Here is a 24,190-nt window from a genome sequence, read left to right on the forward strand (position 1 = left end):
AAGGAATTATTGGCAATTGTCAATTTTACCAAATACTTTAGACCTTACCTTTTTGGTAGAAAATTTACGATTGTTACCGATCATAAACCACTCCAATGGTTATTCAATTTAAAAGACCCCTCTTCAAAATTAGTAAGATGGCGCCTAAGATTAGAAGAGTATGAATATAACATCATACATAGAAAAGGAAAAAAGAATTCTGTTGCTGATGCCCTATCCAGAATTGAACTACATCCATTAGAAAATTATTCTTTACTAGGAAATTTCGATACGGAAGAAGACCGTTTAGAAGATTTCGCAGAATATTGCGTAGATGAAAACGATAACCCTGAGATTGATGAAATTGCCAAAATAGTGCAAGAAATAGATGAACTCGCCAATGAAGAAGTCGAAAAACATCAATCAAGAGAAGAACCCCAACCCGAAAATTACCACACAGGACATTTTCAACCAGCTAAAGAAAAACAAAAACTCCCAGAGGAAAAGAAGATTGAAATACTTTCAGACATAATAGTCGTACCAGCCCAACAAGAAGAACCGAAAATAAAACACTCAAATGAAACACAACATTCTTCGCAAGAAGACCCAGTTTTAGAAATCCCAATATCAGAGCAACCATTAAATAAATTTAAAAATCAAATATTCTTAATTCAAAGTAACGACATAATTTCACCAAAAGTAAGTATAACTAAACCCTTTGATAAGACACGTTTAAAAATCGTAATATCTAATAGAAACATTGAAAACGATATAGTTAAAATCTTTTTAGAATATTTAAAACCTAATACTGTTTATGGTATAATATTTCAAGAGGAACTAAAGAATGTAATAATTCCGATAATCCAAAAACATTTTAGAAACTCAGCCTTTAAACTTGTTCAAAGTAATATACTATTGAAAGACATTTTGAAGAAAAATGAACAACGAGAAAAAATTAAATACCATCATGAAACAAAAACTACACATAGAGGCATAAATGAAACAAAACTGTCTCTATCAAAAGTATACTATTGGCCTAATATGATTCAAGACATAACAAACTACGTAAATACATGCGTAACATGTCAAAAATCAAAATACGAAAGGCACCCTAATGTCATAAAATTTAACCCAACACCAATTGGAGAATACCCGTTTGAACATATTTATGTTGATGTTCTATCACTTGATAGACTAAAATTCCTAACAATTATTGACAGCTTTTCGCGCTTTGCACAAGCATACCCCATACAACTAAATGCGACAGACATCTTAGATGGTTTATTAAAATTCATATCCCATTACGGTATTCCAAATAAAATAACTTGCGATTCTGGCACAGAATTTAAAAATAACTTGATTGAAGATTTTTGCAAACTCCATAAAATTATGTTGCATTACATCACCCCAAAAAACCCGAACAGTAATGGTCCGGTAGAACGTTTTCATTCTACTCTAATTGAAGAAATACGAACTTTAAAATTAGAATTTCCTAATCGACCAATAACAAAACAAATGTTGTATGCGATTCTAGGATATAATAATACTGTCCATTCCGCAACTAAATTCACACCCTTTCAAATTATTAAAGGTAATGTAGAACACCAGAGTCCTTATGATGTAACGTTAGAAAAGATAACCTCAAACTATATAGAAAAACATTCGAGAAATATGAAAATATTAAAAGAAATAGTAGAACAAAACAATGAAAAAGCCAAGAACCTATCTAAAGTAAATTCCAACAGAAATGACCCCCCAGAAATTGAAATTAATAAAAATACTTTTCTTAAAGAAACTCCTCGAAATAAATTATCACCCTTATATAAGGAAATTCAACCAAAAAAAGATAGTAACTTCAAAATTGAAACTTCTAAATCAAAATACCATAAAAGTAAGTTAAAGCCACAAAGAAAAATCATTAAGAAACAAATTGTTTCAGATGACAACGTTATACCTTCTACTTCTCGGAATCCTTGCGACGACAGGACAAGACATAATAATGACGAGGATAAATAACCCTATCCTTCCCTTTTCCCTTGGAAAAGCAAGATCCACTACACAAAAACATACGTTTATAAAATACATTGACTTAAAACAATTTGATTCTCCCCTAAACATCTTAAATAATAATACAAAAACAATCGCAGAATTTATCTTGATCAAAGACCCTTTATACCCACAACTACACCACATGTATAATCATCTGAATTATTTGCTAGACACAATCAAAGTGAAATTAATCAATATTAAACCTCAAGAAAATAATCGATCGAAAAGGGCACTTATTAATATAGTAGGCAGAACAAGTAAATGGCTCTTTGGTACTTTAGATGATGAAGATGCAGAAAAATATAATAAAGCAATTTTCACTTTGGAAAAGAATCAGAACATGCTTCACCATGATTTAGAAAATTACCTAACTATCACAAGAAAATTTATGAATGAAACTACGAATAGCTTACAGCAGATTGTTAAAAACCAACAATTAATTGACGAACAAATAAAAAGTATTGTCTTAAATCTGAATAAGTTCACGCTATTCTTAAGACTTCAAAATTCTCTTGATACAATGATAATAGATTGTCAAATTATATTATCAATACTTAATAACATTGAAGATTCAATTTTATTTGCAGAATTAAACATTATTCATAGCACGATATTACCATTATCTGATATCGAAGAATTATTAAAAATAATGTCAAACCTTTACAAAGGCAGTTTACCAAACTTTAAAAACATTCAGTCGTATAATAAATTACTAAAAATTGAAATTAATTATAAAAATGGAATTATTATATTTGCAATTCATTTTCCGATACTTCTTGAAAATGTTTATGATTACTTCCATTTGTTCCCAATTCCAATACTCAACCAAGCTATCGTTCCTTTAAAACCCTATATAATTCTTAACTCGACTTACCATCATTATGAAGATGAACCCTGTACGAGAATTGAAAATACCTGCATATACCATGTTGACAACCAAATTTCAAAAGAAGATTGTTTACCGAAATTACTAATTGGTAAAACCGATCATCAATGCCAGACGATTCAAATTCAATTAGACCAGGACATAATAGAACCTGTCAACGATGCCTACATGATTATTATCCCCATTGATAAGATCATGATTGAGAAAAATTGTAAGGAGCATGGATACGAAAATATCAGACAACCACAGTTGATCCATATCCCACATAAATGTAACCTCACTGTTAGAGGCGAAGTTTATTCCAACGACGCCACTTCCGTTCAAGGAAACCCTCTACAGTTACCCGAAATAGATACTATCCAGCTACATCCTGAGAATAACCCTATGAAAGTTCCTGAAAGAGTAAACCTCGACGAACTAACCCGACTTCAGGACCTTGCTGAAAAAACCCAATTACATCGACTAGAAGCCTTAGAAGAAGACAGCACTTCTTATACTTTAATGTATATTTGTATATTCATATTTATAATACTTCTTACATATTTTATTTTATATTCCAAATATAAGAACAAATTTAAATGTTTTAAAAGGAAAAATAAACAAGAAAATATTCATTTAGAAAATGTTGATGAAAATAATGTTAATGTATTATTTTCATCTTAGGGATGGAGGAGTTATGTATATAAAACCCTCCTTTATGCTTATTCATCAAATGCTGACTAAGTTATAATAAACTTATAAAAGCTAGCCATCTTGAAAGAAGAGTCAGTTCTGTTAGTACGATTGTCAGAGTAACTTCTGTACAATAAAGTCTGTAAATCTAAATAAAGTCTTTTTAAAAAGTGGTTCCCGTGGCCCGAAACTATAATTTACAAAAGCAAAATTCTACAGAACAAAATAAAATTCTATATAAAGAACACAAAAAAGGTATTTAGATATATTGGGAAAAGCAAAACAAGAGCATTATCAACAATTATTAAGAAATACTGATAATTATAGCAAGACGCATGGCATATTATAAATACTGAGACTGGTAGGAAAAATAAAATAGCACACAGCCCCGAAAATATAACACCAGACGAGAATAATCATTATTTCATAAACAATATAAACTCTATCTTAGAAAAGAGGCCAAAATCTGAAATAGATCCTATAAGTTTACTAGAGAGGAAAACTAACTTGGCTAACTCGATGTTTTTCAGACCGGTAACTCCAGACGACATAAGAATCATAATGAACAAGCTCAAAAATAAAAGAACTGAAGATATAAACGGTGTTAGCACTTTTGTTATCAAGCGCATCATACCATATATAATCGAACCATTAGCAGATATAATTAATGCATGTTTTAATGAATGGTATTTCCCACAGGAGCTGAAAATTGGTGAAGTTATTCCTGTACACAAAAAAGGAAGTCAAAGTGAAATAAAAAATTTCAGGCAGATCTCAATTCTTCCATCCATATCAAAGGTGATTGAACAGGCAATATATAATCAATTAGTAGACTACTTGGAAATGAACAATATTCTCAGTCCAAATCAGTTTGGTTTCAGAAGAGCCATGTCTACTGCCCAGGCAATAAACACCCTAACAGATAACATAAAAATGGCTTTTGATAACAAAGATAAATATTTAAGTGTTTTCACTGACCTTACTTCAGCTTTTGATTGTGTGAATCATCAAATTCTTTTGGAGAAATTAAATTTTTATGGAGTCAGAGGAGTTTGCTCTGATATAATAGCCTCATATTTAAAAGGAAGAAGCCAAGTAGTAGAACTGACAGATTCGCGGAGTGAAAAAATGAATTTAATCAGAGGGGTGCCTCAGGGTTCCATACTGGGCCCACTATTGTTCCTTATATATATTAACGATTTACCACATACCATGGGCCAAGTAAATATTGAAACAATAATGTATGCAGATGATGCAACGCTGAGTAAAACAGTTGATGAATTGAATTGCCCGCAACAAAGCCTGAATATGATCTTGGATAAAGCAAAATCTTGGTTTATACCAAACGAGTTAATATTGAACGAACAAAAAACAGAATATTTAACTTTTGAAATCAATAAATCGAATATAAACGAACAATCGGTGGTCAAGTTCTTGGGGGTAAATATAGATTCAAATTTAAGATGGTCAGAATATATAAATAATATGTGCAATAGACTAAGTGAGACAATTTATGCAATAAGAGTGATAAAAAAAGTTATAAACCAAAATGCAGCACTAATGACATATCATTCCCTTTTCCATTCAATTCTGAAATACGGGATTCTAAGCTAGAGTTCAGCATCTAAAACTCATCTAGACAAAGTATTTATTATTCAAAAAGCAGCCGTGAGAGCCATAACCTCGAGTAAACCCAGTGAAATCTGTCGACCGTTATTTAAAGCTATGAAAATTATGACTCTATATTCAGTTATTGTATTTGAAAATCTGCTAAACATTGAGGAAAACTTAAATAAACATACCATGCACACAGACATACATCATTACAATACAAGACATAAAACAGATCTTGTACAGGAATTAAATAGATTGAAGAGAACAGATAATGTCGGTATCAGGCTATACAATTTACTACCACCTCAGTTTCGTCAATTACCAAGCAAAACATTCAAGAGTAAGTTAAAAAATATTTTGAGTACAAACCCTATTTATAACTTTGATGAATTTTCTGATGTAATTGGGAGGTTAGAGACTTGTTCGAATTGATTGCCCAAAGTAGAAAGCTATATAATATAGCATGTGATAGTCACTAGATTATTAAGTTGAAAATTTTTTGCCAAAAAAATTATCCTATCAAATTTGCCTATTCCTAGTCATGTGTATCGAAATAACCAATGAAACCATCATTACACTGATAACTACCCATGGATAGTTTTCACGGGTAGTTATCACTTATGTCATGACATTGCTAAGCAACCAACACAATAAAGTTGTTTGACATTTCAGTAATTCAATTTATTTCGAAAATGTCACTTCCTCGCTTTGGTGTTCAAAATGATGCGGCAATTTACAAAATCATTGAAGAAAATACACTTGGAAAATATTTATGGAGTTTTGTGACGCCAGAAAATATGAATTGGATGGAAATCGTACTCTCGAAGAGCTTGCATTAATACTCAAGGATTGGGCGATTAATATGAGAAAAAAGGATAGCACAGAGTTTAAGGAGGCTACTGTTAAAACCGTATGGAATATAACAAGCAAATTATTACAAGAAAAGTATTACAAGGAGTATAATATCATGCTAGACCCCTTTAAAAGTGTTGCATTCAAACAAGCGCGGAATGCACGCGACGCAGCACGAAGAAATTTACAAACAGATCTCACTAAACGCAAAACAAGCTCAGTACCATTAACTTCAAATGAAATGAGTAAAATTATAACCTTTTGGGATGAAAATACCCCTATAGGACTCCTACGCAAATTTTATCACATAGCAGCGGTGGAATTGGCTTGGAGAGGTGGTGAAGGTGCTGCTTGCTTAGTTGATTATTTTCATATCGAAAAGGACAACAATGGATCTCCAACTAATAGGATAGAATATAATCCAATTTTCAGTAAAACCTGCCAAGGGGGTTCAAAGAACTGCGCCTCTAGCAAATGGTTAGTTCAAAATAGTGATAACAATGCTTGTCCTGTCAGATTATTCATTAAATTATTATCAAAACGAGGCACAAATATCAAGACAAATAGACTATTTTTAAGGCCAAATCGTCACAGGAAGACAGGAAGTATGACAATATGCCTCTGGGTAGAAATATAATCAACGGATGGACGAAATCTTCTGCTGAAGCAATTGGCGTGGATAACGAAACAGAGGAAAATAACCAATCACTCTAATAGAGCAACTGCAGTCAGTCAACTAGCTAAGAGTGGAGTTCAAGAACAGCAATTGTTGAAAATTACTGGGCACAATAATGGAAATTCCATAAAACCTCATTTGAATATTGATCAGGAACATCATAACCAAATAATCAATAGTATGCGTGGAAACACCTATGCAATAACCGAGGCGAATACAGCAAGATCAACGGAATATCATTATACGAATTGTTCTTTTAATAACTGTGTGTTCAATAAATAATTTTGTTCGAATCGCAAAAAATTTTCTCACCAAATATCCCTCGAACATTGATAAATAACTCATAATTTTATCACAACTTCCTCAAGCACGTTATTTTAGGTAACATCCCTCCGCCTTCGGCGTCGGGATGTTACCAAATAACGTGCTTTCGAAAACTGTGATAAAATTATTTCGTTAGTTATCAATGTCCTTGGGATATTATAGCTGAAATTTAAACTGCCGTGATATCTTTCAATTGTAATGCTATTATTGTAATAATGAATTTATGTCATCCTGTATCGACTATGTTTCCTAAAGACTAAATGAATATTGTTACAAGTCTATAAAGTCTATATTTTTAACTTGCGTGTTAATGTTAAAATGTTGTTCAATTACTCAATTTTAAGCTAGTAACCTGTAATGTTTTTAATTTTAGACTATTTCAGATATACTTTGTTGACGTATCGATAAACTGTATGTGTTTCTAAAGATAAAATAAATTTATTATTATTATTATTATATGGGAAATCTATAAAGGTCAAAATCCCATTTGTGACTTCGTTTTCGTAAGCCTTGCTTGCATATTCTGGAACAAATTTAACAGTTTCTGTATCTACTTTTCGAAGATCTTTGAATATCAACCTCAGTTTATATTTGTAGGGTAGTAGTGTTCTTTGGGACTTCGCCTTCAAAAACTCCTGTTTGTCTTTGAAAACTGTTGAACTCAATAATTTCCTCTGTGCTCTATTGCATCCATCATCGAAATAATTGGCCTCCATACATATTGACATAATTTTCACGCTCATTGGCGATAATAAGTATTTATTCATTACATTCGAATTGACATGATACCACAGAAACGGAATTGGATCACATTGAAATTACTACTAACAACTATTTTCATTCATTGAATGAATGGAAACATCGCAGGCTGAAACATATGAAATTCTATAAAGTTCAAGTTTTCTAAGAATATTCAGCTGGAAAACTTCATTGATGTCGCACGTGAAATCGAAGTATCAGAGAAACCGTTATCTTTGAATGGGTGTTTATTTGAGAAAATGCTGAAATGAGGCCTCATAGATTTCAACACACCTTACATTTGTTCGTAAAGTGCATTCTTCTCACTGATAGGTTGGCAACACTGGTCAAGGGAGTTTATACTGTTAAGAGTATGGCGGACACCGAAGAAAAGGGGTTGATGTACATTGTTGTTAGAGAGGATGAATGAAACAATTTTATTTGCGTTGAGTATTTATCTTTTCCTGGACGCAACACCGCATCGAACATCCGTCCATTCATCTAAAGTCATTTCGAACACAATATACAAAATTTCAAGTGTGGATTGATTCAAAACATATATAGGTCATTCTTCTACGTCTCTTATCAGTTTCATAACTTCATACAAAGGCGACTACAGACGAAACGTTAATTATTGCGCATCATATGAACACGTCAATATGAAGGATCACTGAATGGATATCAAACACATAGAAATCAAAGATAGGGAAACAACTCTAATTGAAAGAAAATATTCAGAAATGACATACATGAATAATGAGTAACATTTTATGTTAACAGATTCTAACAATGTGAGCCAACTTTATGAATTTCTACTTGAATACCAGAAAGATAGGAGTAAATTATCTGGTATTCAGATGATTATTCCACATAAAAGAACTCACTTTTTCAAAATTTCATTCATTTGAAAAATGTCTATGTTTTTCTGCTCGTATTGTGCCAGTTTTTTTTTTCAGTCTACCGTTACTAGGTGTTCCATATTTATATCTTCATGAAAAAACTATTTTGAGTATATTATTGTAGTTAAGTCCTGATAAAGGTTTATATGCTGTTACTTCTGGTCTCTATACTTGAACTATATATCTCAGGACATCAGTAGCTTATTGCGATATTGGAAATCTGTCGATTTCCTATTTCGACGAGCACTGAAAGGTCTTTTCTTAAGTGTCTCAAGTGTCCAAGATGATAAACAGCATGAGGATATCGAAAACGGTAAGTGATACGGGGTCGATTGAATTAGAGAAAAGTAGCGTATTTATGTGCCTAATAATATGCCATTTGGAAAGTAGTAGTTTCGGAGATTGTTACGATACAATTTTGCTTTGTTATAAATTAAACAATTTATTTATACTTTTAATAATCGGTTAGTTTATTCATTTCCGCATGCGAATTTATGCATATTCAAAACCTTTATAACCCGCCTATGACACCGACTATAGTCTATTTCAAAAGAGTGTAGAGTAATAAAATCTCATTAAGTATTCAAAAGCGCTACAGGGTGATCCGTCAATAAATTCTGTCACTTCCCTAGTCCGCATTGCAAAATTATGTCGTTTCATAAAGAGCAGGTAGGTATCACCCTGTTTTAAGGAATTTGTTCATTGTTATCGACGGATAAATACTGAGCCAGAGGCGCGCTAGTGGGATAATTGCCAAAAGAATATGCATTCATAAAAATTATATTAAAGGAAATAAAAATTTAATACAGCAGAACAGTGTTATTAAAAAAATATAAAATGTAACAATAAAATATATACGAACCGAAATTGGGAAATACTCACAAACACACACGAACGAACTTTACGTATTGAAACACTTGTGGGGACTTTAAATCAATTTATTCACAAAAACGACAAGAACTTTACTGGATACGTTATTACAATTTGACACTTGAACAATACTAAAACTGTGAACTTCCCTTAACGTTTAACAACACTCTATTTATACCCTAATTGAATGTTCTAGAGATTACTAGGTACAATTTTCGAGAACCTTCCGAGAAAATAATTATTCAGACTACCCTTAATTCTAAACCCTAACCTAAGCAAAAGTGTCACTGTCACTGATACACTGGTCTCTGTCCAGATTGCTTATCCCGCTACAGTATATTTACAATTCAATTAAATTATTCTACATCAGTATAGTCTTCATCCGAAGAACTGTCATCATCCCCTGGTGTTATAATTATAGGGTCAACCCCCTGATCGACCTAGTTGTCCAGTTCCCACATTTTATCTTCCTCTTTTAAAACATGCCGGATTGCTTTTTGCCAGTTTTCTGATGTGATTTCCATAATGGCTTGATCAAACAATACCTTGACATCTTTCATTTTAAATGTGGTATTGTGCCTTGCAACATATCCTTTAACTTGTGCCCATATAAGTTCTATAGGATTTAATTTGCAATGATATGGCGGTAGGCGCAGCACAGTTACTTTATACTTTTCTGCTACATCTTCTACGGCATATTTCATGAAGCGAGATTTATGTTGTTTTACTATGGCTAGTAGTTCCTTCTTTACTGAATTCGTCTCAAACTGAATACCTTTATTTGACAGCCAGTTAATAATTTCTTGCTCTCTCCAAGCTGAAGTTGGTACCTTCTCTAAGCGCCTTGAATGGTAGCTTGCATTATCCATAACCACGACCGAATCAGCTGAAAGAAATTTTAACATTTCCCCGAAGTAGTCTTCGAAGACATCCTAATTCATGTCCTCATGATAATCTCCCGTCCGGCACGACTCAAAGCTTAACAAACCTTCTTTTAAAAATCCGTCTTCGCTTCCAATGTGAGCAATTATAAGCCTCTTCCCTTTTCCCGAAGGCACTTTAATACCCGTCGAAAGGCCTTCTATGAAAGCTTGGCGAGAACTTGTTATATTTTTATCTTGCCACATTTTTTTGACTATATAACCTTCGTTTATCCACGTCTCATCAAGATAAAAAATTTTCTTTTGCTCTCTGCAGTACTGCTTTATAGTTGTCAAATATTTTCGTCTCCAGCAAACAATTTCATCACTTTCCAGTAATAGTGCCTTTCGATTGTGCTTTTCCCAGGCAAAATTCATACTTTTTAAAGTTTTCCATAAAAGTTTTCTGGATATCAAAGGAATATCGTTATCTTGGCTTATCTCGATAAATATTTTTTCAAGAGTGGGTATTTCCTTTTTAAAATAAAACGAATGAACTTTTCTTCGAATGTCACATTTGGTGTCTTCATCTAAGATTTTTATTGGTCTTCCTGATTTTCTCTTGCATGGACTTACCTGGCCTGATATCTTTCTTTCTCGCAATAATTTAAAAACTAGGGTGATCGTGTTTTATGCAATCATATACATTTAAAATTATAACTTTTTCGCAAACAGATAGCGGAGAATTTTTTACACTTCTTTTCTTTGGAGTAAATGTCCCCATTTTATAACTTTTTCACTATTTCTATATCACAATATCACTGTACGTTTAATTGGTGTAGTAACAATTACTATTATAACTTGAATGTTTAAGACACCATTACAATATATTTAAACCCTTTTTCTTAATTACCTGGGTTTAATAGGTATTGCATGATTGGTGGGCAGGGTCAAAAAGGGATTATTATAATGACATGGCACCTCGGAACTAAGTGTTAACCCTTTTTTGAGAAATCATGCTCAAGTATATGAACCCAAATTGCATATTAAATAAGTTTACAAGAACCACTAAAATTAATCTTAATCTTTTTTTAAGAAATTTTACTTACCTAAATACATGTAGGTACTTAGTTTTAGACCAAATTACTTCCCAAAAATGGCCTTTTATTATTATCTATGTCTGTAATTTTTAATTTACTTTAATTATTAAGTTTAATAATCCTAAGATTTGCCTACGCCCATGGACGACAACGAAATTCAGGCAAATTTTATGACACTTCATGATTTATTACTCTACACTCTTTTGAAATAGACTATAGGTCGGTAAATAGGTTGTGTTTCTTTTTTCCTCACACCCAAGGACATAAGGATAAGGACGGGAATTTTGGCGAAAAGATATTTTTCGATCGTGAATTGCTGAATGAACTGATTGCCTGGTTGAATTATTTCGCTCGTTAACTACCTAGAAGGAATTTTCGAATTTTCAGCCAACTGTGGTTCCTTTTTGATATTGCGTGAAGTTTGGAGTATTTTGGGACAGTATTGGAAACCACCGCTGCAAAAGCAGGATTTTTATAAAAAGGGCAAATAGTCAGTATTTTCTCTCAATTCTCAGAGGACGATCTTTGTCTGTTTTGTGTTGGAAACACCCTCGATTATTAGGAGGATGTTAGAATATTCCTAAGAAAGGCGTATTTGCATCAGCTTGAATTTTGGAAATTGAAATCGATTGCCAGATCAGTCTCTTGAAGTAGTTTCCTGATCGTTACCTTTACTTGTAATTACCACTGGGAATATCAACAGATTCCTACTACATCCGTATCCACCGATACCACAGTATTTTGTATACAGTAATTTCATAAAGGCTGATTTGTGGTTTGAATTTTCCTACGCGCAGACCCACGCGTCGATGTCTTAGGTCTGCGCAAACGACGAGTTTAAGACAGGCATGCAAACCTTCCATAGTTGTCGAATTTCATGGGTTTCACCCAACCTACTGTGATACATTATTTTACAACTCGTGAAAAAATGTTAAAGGTGGTCTCTTATTCCATAAAATTCTGATTGCTGGAATATTACTGGATTAGACGTTGGTTCTCAGAAATATTCCACGTATTTTATTCGAAAATGATCATTTTGGCAAATCTACAATATTATGTCGGATAACGATAATTGTCACATTGGCAACAGTGCAAAATGCAATCATAACGTATAAAATACTGTGATTTCTGTTTATTTCGTAGTTTTCACGTGTTCTAAGTTTTGTTGCATATACTTTTATTCGTTTGCTAGCAGTGTTTCTTTGAAGGAACAACTCTGCAAGAGCTGTCTACGAGGAATACCGAGTCCACAGTATACTTATATAACTATACTGTGCCGAGTCCCTGTGTGTATACAACCGTGATAGCATGGTCTGCACTGATGAGGAACACTTCAAAACGGTTCGCAGTTGGTTCCTTGTTCGAATCAGGCGAAGTCCCACTATTTGTCCTAGAGAGCTCTTGCAAAGTTGTTTCTTCAAAGTGAGAATCTTTGCAATTATGTCTGAGGCGACTTGGATTCCGAAAGGTTAACAGTCGTAAGGTATTTTTGATAGTCAAATTTACATTATATAGAAAGTTGCTGACTAATATGACATGTTTCATTTAGAATAACTGTTTTTAATCTACGCAGCAACTTTTCGGGGTTGATTAGACATCTAGACTTGTATAGATTCAAATATCAACATTTGTCATTATATGTCGAGTTATTAGCTAAAGAAGTAGTTGTTTTCTGTCGGAAAACATATATAAAATGGTATAGTCAAAATGCATTTGGACTTGTCAGTGATTTTATTATCAATTTTTATTTGGATAAAAGCTGGAAGCAGCAAAACAACCTATTATCTTACAGTGTAAATAATTCATAACTTCCGACTCCGAAAACTCTCACATACATTTATAGTTAGTACATACATACAAAAAAATTATTTTTGTATGATTGAACACTACATACTTAATTACTTTTTTACTTCTTCAAGTCCTGAATAGTAACTACATAATTCAGAAAGAATAGGCTCTACAAATTCCTTAATCTTGAGTGATGAATTCGATTAGGAATATTTTTAATAATTGGTCCTTAATATAATCGAATCGGCAAACTCGTCCGCCATCTTGAATTCTCCAATCAATAAATGAATATGCTATATTTGGCCCCAAAAATCACTACAAAGAAATTTCGCATGGATTCGTACCATGGTTCATGAATAACAAAACGCGTTCTTTATCTTGTCTTTTTTCTTGTTGAAATGAAAATATATTTTGTCACATTCGAATATGAACATCTGCCGATTCCATGAATTTTTAAAATCTACTTGAAACTTAGTTCATCATTGCCCAAATGATCTGGGTTACTTCAATATTACACAAATGCAAAATTATCATTTGTACAATTTTCTCAGGTGCCCAACATGGTTTTCATAGACGGTTTTTTTTTTAGCAGTTTATATGAATAGTTGTTATGTTGAGCAGTGTATACACGCTTTGGTTGAGATTGTTGTAGGGAGAAATGCCATTAGTGTCAAATACGTCATCATTATAAAAAATGAAACTCCTGGACACCGACATCAAAGGGACCGACGATGAGTGAAACTACTGTATACAGAAATACTGTGCCGATACTGCCGGATCAGTATTCATTCCCTGGCAGCTTACGAAAAAGGAGCACCCGAAAAGCAGCTAAGTTCAGACTAAGTTATTTGAATAAAGAACCCGGTGTTTATTTATTTCCTATAATAAAATGTACAAGTTACCTCATTGAGAGGAGTGGTGTAAGCTTTTACGTGACGTCATATATTAGCACATATTAGCGAATGTATTATGATAGTAGTAATCTAGCAATTGAAGTGAGGAATTGGCAAACAGAGGGGTTACTGTATTTCTTTTTTTTATTATTGTAATAAACTTCCTTAGTCATTGCAAATAGAATTATTACTTTTATGAGAAGTTAAATATTTCAATAGTGGGCTTCCCCAATAACTGGGCAGTTTTCCGGTTTTTAACTGGCCAACAAAAATTGGTGGCGCTTCCCCATTAAGTTAAAAATCATTGTTTTTTTTTAATTAGTTGCACCCACGACTTTGTGCAAACCACTGACCTAGTCGGGCATGTTAGTGGTGTTTTTGATTTTCGGTAGCCCTATTGTAAATTCAATTATCTTGTTCAAAAACAGCGCGTAGCGTAGATATCCGAAAACAACCGGAATTTGTTTTTATTTCCTCCCAGGTTTATTTTTGAAGGAAATGTAAAAAAAATAGCACTTTGCCATGGCTACTTCTTGAGAGCTACAAGAAAACGTTGGCTGAATTTTTCTGCGATGTTTCGTCTTTTAGAAAACATCATCAAATTTGTATTTTTATATGGGCCGAATGTAAGGTATACCCTGTATACGATTCCATTTTTCATTGTGAATACAGCAACGTGTCACACAATATGACTTCATAACCATTTCTCGCGCGAAATGAAAATTGATTACCTAACCTGCTTTTCTTCAATTTCAGATACTACGCGCTGAAAAAATATATTTTGATACATGAAGTAAACTGATTAGTCTTATTTATAATAAATTTCAATGTGCCGAAATGTTGGCATTGTTGAATACAAAGATGAGTCGCAATATAAAATGTTTACTTTATGAAATGTAATTGTAGTGTTATAACAAGGAGCTAATATGTATTATAGGAAATAAACAGAAACTTATGATAAGTAGTCAAGTAATCCTCCGTTATTTTCTGAGCACAAGTACGCTCGTCTCACAGACGTATTCAAAACTTTAGTTAACATATTTGGAACAATATTGTTAAAGGATGCATTAACCAGTCTTAGCAAATCTTTATTTTGAAAATTATGAGAGTACACTTGGTTCTTGATATGAGTCTAGTGGTGTTAGGTCAGGGGACCTGGCATGCCAGGATGAATCAGTATAAGTACCAATTCACTGTCCTAGGAAGTGACGGTTCAAATCATCACAAACAATTCTAGCGTTATGTGCTGGAGCACAATGTTGTTGTAACCAGCAGCTATGAGTAACCGCTGCAAATCATTTATATTTACTACATGGATCAATAAGTCCCGAGACTAACCCAGAGATGGCGCTCTTAGTAAACCAGTAACCACGTCTTTCTAGAGTACTAACCTTTGCTTGAAACGTGTCGAAATTTTAAGTCGATCGGACCAGAAACAGCTGAGTTATCGAGGTTAGAGTAAAGTCGTTTTGTAGTTTGTTTAAAAAATGGAAAAAACCGAGTTTCGTGTTCTGATAAAACATTGTTTTTTAATGGGTAAAAACACCGTGCAAGCGAAAGAATGGATTGAAAAATGTTACCTGGACTCTTGTCCATCAAAAGCAACGATTTGTCGGTGGTTTGCCGAGTTTAAACGTGGTCGTACCGACACAAATGACGCAGAACGCTCGGGTAGACCTGTGGAAGCTGTTACACCGAAAAATGTGAGTGAAGTGACAAAAATTGTAATGAAAGATCGTAAAGTGAAGCTCCGTGAGATTGCTGAGATGACACAGATATCATATGGAAGTGTATTTACTATCCTTCATGAAAAATTGAGCATGAAAAAGGTTTTTTCTAAGTGGGTGCCGCGATTGCTTTCGATGGAACAAAAACATCAACGAGTCGATGATTCAGAAAGCTGTTTATCGCTATTTACTCGCAACAAAAAAGATTTCTTGCGTCGTTACGTGACCATGGACGAAACATGGATACATCACTACACTCCAGAGTCAAAGCGGCAGTCATCTGAGTGGCGCACAGCTGGCGAAAGCCGTCCGAAACGTCCGAAAACGCAGCAGTCAGCTGGCAAAGTGATGGCGTCAGTTTTTTGGGATGCGCATGGCGTGATTTTCATTGACTACCTCGAAAAAGGTAAATCGATCAACAGTGATTATTATATTGACTTACTGGTACGTTTGAAGGAGGAAATCGCAAAAAAACGACCGCACATGCAGAGAAAAAAAATCCTTTTTCACCAAGACAATGCACCTTGCCACAGGTCGATGAAAACAATGGCAAAATTAAACGAATTGGGCTTTGATCTGCTTCCTCACCCCCCATACTCATCAAATTTAGCCCCAGTGACTACTGGCTCTTTGCTGATCTTAAAAAAATGCTCCAGGGAAAAAGATTTGGCTCAAATGAGGAGGTCATCGCTGAAACTGAAACTTATTTTGAAGCGAAAGAAACATTTTTTTATAAACATGGTATTGAAAAATTGGAAAAGCGTTGGAACCATTGTATCACCCTAAAAGGAGATTATGTTGATGAATAAAAAAAAATTTGTAAAAAAAATGTTGTTTTCATTGTTAGTCTCGGGACTTATTGATCCATGTTACATTTGAATTGTTTTGGTAGATAAAAGGTCTAATTACATTCATACCGAGACTCCCAACCCACATGTTTAAAATCTAAACGATGTTGATGTCTGGACACTTTGTGTACACGCCAATTTTGTTGCGACCAATAATGAACATTTCGCCAATTAATAATTCCATGGTTTGTGATCTTAGCTTCATCAGACCAAAGTATTTCGAAAGGGAAATTTTTATCGTCTTGGCATTTTCTAGTATATCATACACAAAAGGTTGTTCGCCTTACATCGTCACCTGGTCTCGGTCCATGACAAAATCTAAATTTACATGGCAGAAATTTATTTCTTCTTAAGATAAAATGAGCGGTGGGTTTGATTACTGCTTTTGTCGTGAAATCACATGTTTCTTGAATGATCCGTACCTATTCTTTTAAAGTAAGAACTGAACGTCTAAATATTGATTTACCAGGTTGTCGCCTCTCTCGATACTTCTTAGAGTTCGCACGTTCAGCATCGAAACAATTTCTTTGGCACAAAATGTAACATGACAACATATCAAATTTTTCAGTATTCAAAAAGCTGCCGTTTTCCATTTTTAACACAAATTAGGTAGGTAACGGGATGTAATAGTGGGAACGGTAATATGTCAAAAATTCTGCCAAACAACAGTATTATTATGACAACAGTGTCATTTGTCCCAGTGCGAACTATCTATAATTCAAGAAAAGCAAGTTGAGTAATCAATATTCATTTTGCGCGAGAAATGGTTATGAAATCATATTGCATGATACGTTGCTGTATTCACAATGAAAAATGGAGTCGTATAGAGGGAAAAGTTTAGTTTCTGCCCATACAGAAATACAAAGTTGATGATGTTTTTTAAAAGACGAAACGTCGCAGAAAAATTCAGCTTACGTTACCGTGTACCTTACAGAATATGGCCATGGCAGAGTGCTCTTTTTTCACATTTTCTTTGGAAATAAAGCTAGGGAAAGATAAAAACTAAATTCTCAAATGTCGTTTTTTCTCAGATACAAGGTGTTTCAGAATTCGACCGACAAACTCATACCACGTGATTCCTCTTGCAAAATGATGAAAAATGAGGTAGGACATGTGTGTCCGGAAATGAGCCGTTTCAGAAATACAGGACGTTGAAGTTGCAAAATAAAAAGACCCTTTTCGTCGTAGCTCCCGGACTGAAAGGAATAAATGAATGAAACTCAGCAAATCGATTACGAGCTAGAATGTGCTTCCTCCAGTGGTATGTTTGCTTCAGTATCAGTAGCCAGTGGCGTTCCAGCGGAGTAATAGCTTATATTTCACCCCTTATTTTTTACGCCACTGACTTTATATCCACAACCGTCATTTTTTTGAATTCCTTGATCAATTTTACGTAAAAACCAAATAAACATCCACTATGAAAAAACCAGTAGTTTTCGAGAAAAAATGAGTTGAACTGATAGGTGCATTCTCATATGGGAATATTAATAATCGAGTAAAATAATCGAAATTCCAAAACCGAAATTATTTGAACTCTTTCATCATTCTACCATTCATTGTGTGCTTGAAAAATTATTCACTTCGGCAACATATTGCGGATTTTCTACCATTTTACCAACTTTTTTTGCAGATATGTTGTGAGCCCGCAGACCTACTGAATGGCTTTACCTCGAGATTTATTTTTTAATAAAATGTTCCATCCAAACGATTTTCAAAGACAATTACGAATAGTTGGCAAAATTGAACTCAGAATGTTTTATCGAATTATCTTCTCTCACTGGGTAAAAATCCAAGTTTTATCGATTAACCAAAATACCATTACTTGTTTCAACCTTAGCCATCTACAATGTTTCCTGGGCATATCTATTATAGTTTTGTTAGATAACTGTACCGATATTCTCGAGTTCTTCAGCCACTGGTTGAATAGTTTACGTATAACGTGACTTATAAGAATCTTTGATCCACCTAAGCAATGAGGATTACTTTATTCATTGACAACAATAAATTTGTTAGGGGGCTGTGGAAATGAAATGAGATTCGTATGACACTTCCAAGTTAACGTAGCTGTCAGAAAGTGTTTGATTGTGTATTTCGTATAATAAAAATGAATTTTACATTCGAAGAGTTAGCGGACATGCACCTTATTTATAGAAAATCGGGACGAAATGGAAGGTTGGCACATAGAATGTATCGTGAAAATTTTCCTGGAAGAAATAGAATTCCTAATTGGAAAACGTTCGAAAACGTGGACAGAAGACTCAGGGAAACAGGAAGTTTTTTAATTACCAGAAGGAATGCAGGTATACAGAGAACTGTAAGAAATTATATCACAGAAGAGGAGATATTGAACTATGCTGCTGAACATCCTTCTGAAAGTAGTAGATCTATAGCTAGTGTGCTGCATGTGTCTTCATCATCTGTTTGGAGGACTTTGCATGAACAGCAGTTATACCCATATCGACTGAGAAAAGTTCAGGCACTGAAACCAGAGGACTATCCAGATCGAATTGAATTTTCTCGATGGTTTTTAAGTATGTGGAGAAATAATCCGGAATTTATCAAGCAAGTGTTATACACTGATGGGGCAAAATTCACAAGGGAAGGTATTTTCAATTCTCGCAATAGCCATATTTGGGCCGAGGAAAATCCTTTTGCTATTCATCCTCATATGGCCATCAAACAAAATTTTCATTGAATGTTTGGGCAGGAATAGTAGAAAACCGTTTAGTTGGTCCTTATCTTTTACCAGATAATTTGAATGGGGACAATTATAGCACTTTCTTGGGAGAATTATTGCCTGAATTGTTAGAAGATGTTCCTCTGAATATCCGGAATGGAATGTGGTTTCAGCACGACGGTGCTTCTGTTCATTTTTCGTTAGCTGCTAGAGAGTACCTAAATCGGAAATTCGGTGACAATTGGATTGGTCGAGGTGGACCCCACCAATGGCCTGCCAGATCACCAGATTTGAATCCTGTTGACTATTTTCTTTGGGGTCATATGAAGTCACTGGTTTATGAAACCAACCAAAAAGCCAAGAAGAATTAGTCGCCCGCATTCAGGCTGCATCGATAACGATTGCCGAAAATTTAGAATCATTTGAAAAGTGCGATTTTCTATGTTGCGCCGTTGCAGATCGTGTATAAGTGTTGACGGAAAAAATTTCGAACAATTACCCTATTGATTATTCATCAGATGTTCTCATTATTATTCAAAAGCACATTTGAATTTTCAATGTAAATTTCAAAAAGAAATTCATGTTTATGACTCACTGTACGAGAATTTCAACAGTATTGTTTCTCAGATTACATATCACATTACCTAAAATATGTGTAGAGAAGGTATATTTTGAACATGATATTTCTACTCAAAGATGAATTATGAGTACCGACATCCAACTAAGAGTTATGTAATTAGCTGTGAATAGACAACTTCCATTTCTTCATTTATTTAAAAAACTTCATTTACTGACTAGAGTTAGCGAAGATCTTATCAGATGGTTATTCAAATAAATTGACTTCTTCCAAATACATTTCTTTTTTTCAGGCGTATAATTAGAGTCTACAGGTAAAATTTTGTTTTTCGGCTTCATCTGTGAAAATTTGAAAACACTGTATACTTTGAGAATGTTTTTCATTTTCTTATTAATGAATATTCTTCAAGATATTTACGATTCTACAAAGAGAAGTGTGATTTCACGAATGGGAAAGACAGGATAATTGTGAACAAAAAATAATTTTCCCAAAATCCAGAATAATGGTGTTATTTTAGGATTATTGGAGCCTAATTCAGTCGAGATTCCGAATGATCGCAAATTTTATTTGGGGTCACTTTTTTTCAGATCACAAAGTCACTCGAAGATCTGAGAACAATGAAAACATTTCAACAATGAAATCTATTGACAAGCACGAAAATAAGCCTCAAGAGTTATGATTTGTCATTACAATATGCTAAACATAACAAAAATTGGTACGATGATAGAAAACCCACAATAATTACCATCACTTGCAAGCGCTAAATTAATGGTAAAATCATAAAAGAGTTCGAATAATTTTGGTTTTGGAATTTCGATTATTTTAATCGATTATTCCCATATAAGAATGCACGTATCAGTTCAACTCAATTTTTCTCGAAAACTACTGGTTTTTTCATAGTGAATGTTCATTTGGTTTTTACGTAAAATTGATCAAGGAATTAAAAAAAAGACGGTTGTGGATATAAAGTCAGTGGCGTAAAAAATAAGGGGGGAAATATAAGCTATTACCCCGCTGGAACGCCACTGGCTACTGATACTGAAGCAAACATACCACTGGAAGAAGCACATTTTAGCTCGTAATCGATTTGCTGAGTTTCATTAATTTATTCCTTTTAGTCCGGGAGCTACGACGAAAAGGGCCTTTTTATTTTGCAACTTCAACACCCTGTATTTCTGAAACGGCTCATTTCCGGACACACATGTCCTACCTCATTTTTCATCATTTTGCAAGAGGAATGACGTGGTATAAGTTTGTCCGTCGAATTCTGAAACACCCTGTATCTCCGAAACTACTCGAAATATTAAAAACTTTGTAAATGGCATACAATCGACCCCGTATCACTTACCGTTTCTGATAGCCTCATGCTGTTCATTTTTATGTTGGACACAGCCTTCTTTTTTTCATTCATAAAAAAGGATGTTAAGCTGATAAGTATGTATAACTTTGGTGCACGGTTTGATTCTTTGACTATTTTATATAAAAGGAAAGATTCCATCCATTCCTGGTGATTGCTGTGAATGAATTTTTTGAATCTGCTGTCTGATCGCTCAATTCCAGCGGCCAGCTTTCAATCCTCTGATGTGGGAATTTTATACCTTTTTGGGAGAAAGCCAATTCTCCGCCCAAGGCCTCAAATTCGGATAGGAAGTGGGTTGCCATTGATAGCCTCAGGTTTTCTTCCTCCGATTTTGTGTTGGTTTATCGTCTTTCATGAGGAAATCAACTGTACTGATAAAGGTATACTTGCCAATGCAATGTCATTGAGTTCACTTCCAAAAAAGTTTTCATTATTGTCACTAAGAATAAAACTCCACTCTAACACAATGATAAGTAACAATATGTTGTTTCAGTTTGAGTTGTTCAGTTGTGAAAATTCATTTTCCTTGATGATTTGAATATAAAATTCAACGCGATAATCATCAATACACTCTTTGCACATTTTAAAAAATTCAATTCATTCCAAATGAGCGCCATTTCAATCAGTGCACTTTTTCCAAGATAACAAAAGACGGTTCATTCCGTCAGCATAAATATTGGGTGCTTGGGATTCAATGAAGTCGACGAAGGTCGTTTTTGCCGGTGAGATAGTTAACGAAGCGCTTGAAAACCGCCTCACCTACCACATTATGGGGAGTATGGTAGGTGAGGCAGAACTTCGAAGGTCAATATGTTCAATTATCGTACGGTGATTTCAATACATTTTGATTCATCAAAAACTAGTGTTATTCCCTACCAGGGTCCTAAAATCTTCCCTTAGGGTTACTGTAGGTAGATCACTTCGGGACTCATCATTGAAGCTAAAATATATGGAACGAAATTTCCCAAACCAACGTCGAACATTTAGGTCATTAAACACTATCATTGCCAAATGCCTGATTTTTTTATCGAACTGTTTCAGCAGCGTTTTGGTTGAAAGTGAATTCATAGAGAAAAAATGTCTAAAAATCATATCATCGTATCATCATATAGTAATGAGCTGAAAATAGTCAAAAAACTTGAATTTTGAAAAAACTGAACGATATCAATGCATATAGTACAAAATTTTCTAGCTGTTTGAAAATATTTTTTTCCGTTAACCAGCTGTCGCACCCTAAGAAGTCGAAATTTGTGTGAGCTAAGTATTGACGAGGTCTTATCTTTTAACGTGTGATTCCTAACACGGTTACGATCATTATACACCACGACACAGTAAAATAAATATCTATTGGGATATGAAGCTACAAAAACAAATGACATTGAAACGGACAGAATTTGTTTGTAAATCAAAATACATACCAGAACCCTACCCAGTAATCAGCACCAGCACAAATTCCTTGGGCAGCTACCAACATTATGATCAGACTAAGTACCCCACAAGTCGTTTTAGCAGCCTTTATGTATTCCTTCAAAGGAGATGTGCTGGGGTCACGCATCTCTTCTTCAGCCATGTTAAACTGACTTTCGTCCTCGTATTCAGAAATTTGACTCTGAAAAGAAATCATCTTCCTTTAACAGTCTACCTGAACTGATGTCGAATAAAAAAAATATTTTTTTGTTGAATAAACACGAGAAGTAACTCAACCGATTTTTTGGATGATAGAATCGTTGCGTTGGTGAACAACTTTTCTCCTGCAAATCAAGTTTTGATTTTGATGGTCTGTTGTAGATGCAAATTACCATTTCAGGATTCATTATCACGAAGAAGAGAATGGAAAATAGAGTTATGCGAATCAATTGAAAGTATATATTACAAAAAAAATTCGGAATATATTAGTAGATTACTTTATCAAAAGTATTGACTACTTTCAACTGATTTACTACATTCCCAACTGTCATCGGTTTACCGATGACAGTCGATGACGATAAAAAATATTTCGGATGTTATTGTACCATATTTCTCATGTGAAGAGTAGATATCTTTGAGTGATGTGTTGAAGAGATTCCACTTCTCGTAGTTCCATAGAATTTTTTTTTCGAAATGTCAGTGATATGAATTGTGAATTTGTTTTCATCAGAATTTCAGAAAATATTTCACAGTGTCACAATAATATTTTGGAGTACTAGGTGAAAGAAAGACATTCCAGTTTTAAAAGAAATTGAGCAACATGCTCCTCCATATGCTCCAATTTGTATCGAGACTGGAAAGTCTGTTTTTAGATAAGGAATTTTGTTACATAACTTTTCTACTATTTTGTTAGGTTGAACTGAAAATATTCATACGTAGGTAAGGATTTTTTTTATAATCATATGGAAACAATACTTGACTGATTTTCTAGAAGTAGACGGAAGTGTTCGGAGTTGAATGAATTCATTATTTATTGTTCACATAGATGGTAGATGCTGGTGCCATCCGGCATCGTCCGGTAAAATACCATCGTTAGTGCTTAGGCAGCGTGAAATTTCTTTCGGGCTAACGTTTCGTTGTTGTGCCACTGTTTCCGGATTCGAGAGTGTAAATATAAGGAAAAATGTATGATATTGCTCCTAGGGTCGAAATACGCCAGAGGTAAAATAGCTTCCCAGTCGGATCTCCAGGATCCGATCTTCATTTCAACTACCGATAAATATTGGGGAACGATCTGAGCCGCGCGAAGTTTGGCATCACAGATCAGCTGAATGGTAGGATCTTCAAGACCATTTCAGAAATTTTCCCTTGCTAGATATTTGTTTCAGCTCTAA

The 24,190-nt window shown here is 34.1% G+C and overlaps 1 protein-coding gene across 2 annotated transcripts in view; it reads right to left on the bottom strand.

Moving 5' to 3' along the window:
* LOC111516582 (ATP-binding cassette sub-family C member 4) overlaps positions 1-24,190 on the bottom strand; it is a 292,552-nt gene that overhangs the window by 118,142 nt on the left and 150,220 nt on the right. For both annotated transcript variants that reach the window (XM_074178651.1, XM_074178652.1), the window contains one exon: positions 22,808-22,998. In XM_074178651.1, the coding sequence (XP_074034752.1) occupies positions 22,808-22,998 (191 nt within the window). The remainder of the gene's footprint in view (positions 1-22,807; positions 22,999-24,190) is intronic.

Source organism: Leptinotarsa decemlineata, unplaced genomic scaffold (assembly GCF_025532065.1).
Source record: "Leptinotarsa decemlineata unplaced genomic scaffold, Ldec_3_MD MMD2_tig00004204_RagTag_RagTag, whole genome shotgun sequence".
NCBI classification, from domain to species: domain Eukaryota; kingdom Metazoa; phylum Arthropoda; class Insecta; order Coleoptera; family Chrysomelidae; genus Leptinotarsa; species Leptinotarsa decemlineata.